Source organism: Cottoperca gobio, chromosome 13 (assembly GCF_900634415.1).
Source record: "Cottoperca gobio chromosome 13, fCotGob3.1, whole genome shotgun sequence".
NCBI lineage: Eukaryota > Metazoa > Chordata > Actinopteri > Perciformes > Bovichtidae > Cottoperca > Cottoperca gobio.
In genome coordinates, this window is record NC_041367.1 from 25727210 (window position 1) to 25731297 (window position 4088).

The 4088-nt window shown below is 37.6% G+C and overlaps 1 protein-coding gene across 1 annotated transcript; it reads right to left on the bottom strand.

The window, feature by feature from the left end:
* Window positions 1-1058: 1058 nt before the first annotated feature.
* On the bottom strand, window positions 1059-3407 carry LOC115017346 (CMP-N-acetylneuraminate-beta-galactosamide-alpha-2,3-sialyltransferase 1-like). The gene is made up of 4 exons (XM_029445691.1): window positions 3217-3407; window positions 1498-1543; window positions 1248-1367; window positions 1059-1199 (listed from the first exon to the last, which is right to left on the bottom strand). Exons 1-4 carry the CDS (start codon window positions 3405-3407, stop codon window positions 1059-1061), a joined length of 498 nt encoding a protein of 165 aa, XP_029301551.1.
* Window positions 3408-4088: the final 681 nt, after the last annotated feature.

Consider the following 4088-nt stretch of genomic DNA (forward strand, 5'->3'; position numbering starts at 1 on the left):
ATAGTTTATTAGGCTCAGCCAGCGAGCAGATGGAAACACCATACAGACAGGGGAGGGGTGAACACAAGGATCAGGAACTCAGGAATACTCAGGCTCTAAGCACTGGAAAATAAGGAGACTGGCGTGAAAAGCACAGTGAACTAAAAGGTACAAAACAGGGAGCGTCAAAACAAGGTACACGAGTCGAACTCGGAACAAACGAGAACCAACGGAGCAAACAGAAAACGGTACGATACCGGGATCAGGCAGACAGACAGGCAAAAAGGCAAAAGGCAGGAAAATCGCGTTGCAGAATCTGGGGAGGAAGTCCATGGGGTTTAGTCCACTTTGTACGAGGCCAGATGCGGAGTGAAGGGAGTGAGGAGACTTTATGCTGTGAACACAGGTGCTGGCAATCAGTATTCCGGTGATTGTGGATGCAGTGCAGGTGAGTGAGTGGAGACAGAGGGGGGCGTGGCAGGTGCGAGTTCAGGCACAGACGTGACACATACATACATGTATATATATACACACATATACATACATACATGTATATATATACACACATATACATACATACATATATATATATACACACATATACATACATACATATACATGTATATATATACACACATATACATACATACATGTCTATATATACACACATATACATACATACATATATATATATATATATATACACACATATACATACACACATATACATGTATATATATATATATATATATATATATATATATATATATACATACATATACATGTATATATATATATATATACAAACATATACATGAATATATATATATACATATACATGAATATATATACATACATATATATATATACACACATGTATATATATATACATACATATACATGTATATATACATACACATACCTGATTGGCTGCACGCAGGTCCTCTCCTCCCACCTTTATTATTTATTTGTATGTCTTTGACGCCTCGCTGCTCTTGTGTGAAGAGCCCTCCTTTTGTTCCATTTGTCGCTTTAAGCAATTGATTGCCAATTGCCCATATTATATTAATAAATACACTTTATTTACCATAAAACATCTGGTTGTATGTTACTCCCTTTTCCCTTGCCGAGCCGGGTCGTAACAATTGCCTAGCAGTTTTCTTCTTTCTTGCCAATTCATCATCGTATTTTAGGTGCATTGCAGCCATCAACATATCAATCTGTGAAATAGCATGACAATTTTTATATAATGTGCAATTTGAACCTACTTCATCACATATTTGCATGCTGAGAGCCAAAGTCAAAAAGCCAGAGGATGGATGATGGCCCTTTTCTTCTAACCAAATGTCATGAACATATTTCATGAGAGCTGGATTGAGGATCATCACCTGTTCAGGATTAAAGTTAAACTTTAAACTGACATTAATATAAAGATTTCCTTTTAGCAGTCAATACAACTTATTACTGAGTGACTTATCAGATGTTTTGGTTTCATGCAAAATCATTTAGAAAACTCACCAAATCCTTGTTTGCTCTCCTCTTTGAGTTCACGGCACTGTTTTTCCTGGTAACATGTTGATTCAGTAGAAAGCGTATACAAGTACAATTTAGTCATAGTTATTTAACATTATTTGCCAGATTAAAATGTGATTGAAGATTTATAGGGTTACATACGGTAGCGTCATTAGAGGATCTATTCCGACTATAGCAGCTAAACACACCGATTATACGAACATTTGTTGGATGGCCAGAAACACAACTCTGAATTAATGCTAATGTTGCTCCGACTCTGAAATAATTGTATACCAACAAGTTCACTGTTGAAATTTTTTTTCACAAATTAGGTACTTCAAGAGCATGAAGTCTAGAAAGCCAGTTAATGTATCCTCCACATCCACCCCCTTTTGAATTTGTCTTTCTGTTGGTCAGTCTGAAGATGCAGTTTAACAGCTTAAGGCCCTGTCACACATATCCGTATGACAGAAACGTATGCCGGCACATACGAAATATCGGCAATAGGTTGATATAAATTAAGGGTAAGTTATGATCCCTTGAAAGATGCAGATATTACGGCGAACACGCCAGACATACAAAGTTCCGTATGGCAGAAACATGCCGCCGTATATGAAAATTAGCTCAAAATGTGTCAGAGTCCAAATACGTCCAACTTTTCCACGGCGGTGTTGTAGCTGACGCATACATAACAAATTATTATACGATTATACATATATCAAACATTGATAGCGTATCACTTACTTATACAAAGCGTATCAGAGCGTCTGGAAAAGAGCCATTTGGTTCACGTCATGCTGATGCTGGAGAATGGCTAAACTGCTGAACGCTAGCTGTACTGTAGAAACACGTTTAATAAATTACTCCGTCGTCAGGCATAATCTTAACATAGGGTAGGAATAGGTTATCCACTCGGTATCAATAAGTTGGCTGTAGGATTCACCGTCAGCCGACGTAGCCTATATCTAACGTATCTAACGTATTCACGTAGGTATTCACGTAGGTATTTACGTACTATATTTAGGTACTATATTTACGTAGGTAAATATCCACCTACGTATTCCGTATTCACGTATGTCTAACGTAACGTAACGTCTGAATATCTTCTGAAGCACACGTCGGGTACGTCCGGTAATTTTGAACATGCTCAAAATATCAGCGTTCAACAACACACCCCAGCGTAACAGTGAGCTTTTGACGGAAACTACTTATACCTTACCTTATATCAACGTAAACCAGCGTGTTGCCGATATTTTGTATACGCCATATTTTTGTATATCTTATACATTCGTTGGGCATTCGTCTGATACATTTTGAATTAGTAAGTGATGCACTATCAATAGGTTAGATATGCGTATCTGTATATGTTCACTTTTCCGATCCGATGAAAAGTTGGACGTATTTGGACTCTGACAAATTTTTGTATGCGCCGGCATGCGTTTCTGTCATACGGATATGTGTGACAGGGCCTTTAGCTAAAAGTGGACTGCAATTAAAGTGTCATTTGATCGCATGTTTTGCTCAGAAGAGAAACTATTTCTCACTGTCATGACCACCCTACAGTACTCCTGCACCGTCAAATACAAACCTTCCTTATACTTAAGATTTCACACAAACTATCCAATCACTGCAATTATCTTTATCTGCCTAGTTTTTTCATTCAATTACAGATTTATATACAGGTATTGTTTTTAAATGAACAGCAGCTCTGTTTTACACACCCACCCTTGTTTGAAGGCGTCAATGAGCCACAGAAAATCCTTCATTTTGAATGGAAACAGCACAAGACTAGTGGCGTTGTCCAAATGAGATGCACTCTCCGGATACATTACTCGATGAGTCGTTTTAGTCCCAACATCTGCTTCATAGCCTTTGGTAGGGCCACGGTTTATTCTAAAAGATACAGGGGAATACATCATGTAGTTAAAGGACAATTGTGATTATTGAAGTTCACATTAAATGGAATTCAGAATTAGTCTCAAACCCTATTTGCACGGGGATAGTATTACGGACCTCTAGTAATTTTTAATAATTGCTGAGATTATCTGTGTGTATAATCTGTCTCACGTATGTGTGTAACACTGTCCTCACGTATGTTGTAATCTGTCTCACTGTATGTAAGTATTCTGTCTCACTGTTTTTATGTATTCCTGTCTCACTGTATGTGTGGAATCTGTCTCACTGTATGTAGTATTCGTCTCACTGTATGCGTTTCTCTGTCTCACTGTATGTGTGTATTCTGTCTCACTGTGTGTATTCTGTCTCACTGTATGTATATATTCTGCCTCACTGAATGTATGTATTCCGTGTCACTGTATGTATTCTGTCACACTGTTTAATCTGTCTCACTGTATGTGTGTAATCTGTCTAAATGTATGTGTGTAATCTGTCTCACTGTATGTATTCTGTCTCACTGTATGTATGTATTCTGTCTCACTGTATGTGTGTAATTTGTCTCACTGTATGTGTGTATTCTGTGTTACTGCATGTGTGTAATCTGTCTCACTGTATGTATGTATTTTGTCTGACTATATCTCTGTATTCTGTCTCACTGTATGTGTGTAATCTGTCTCACTGTATGTGTGTAATCTGTCTCA

What these genes read in the sequence shown, in the direction of transcription:
- LOC115017346 (XM_029445691.1), bottom strand. Translation starts at nt 3,407, where the DNA reads ATGTATTCCCCTGTATCTTTTAGAATAAACCGTGGCCCTACCAAAGGC. An exon ending in ATTGACGCCTTCAAACAAGG is followed by an intron (nt 1,544 to 3,216) that starts GTGGGTGTGTAA and finishes ACATGTTACCAG; the next exon opens with GAAAAACAGTGCCGTGAACT. An exon ending in GGAGAGCAAACAAGGATTTG is followed by an intron (nt 1,368 to 1,497) that starts GTGAGTTTTCTA and finishes AATCCTGAACAG; the next exon opens with GTGATGATCCTCAATCCAGC.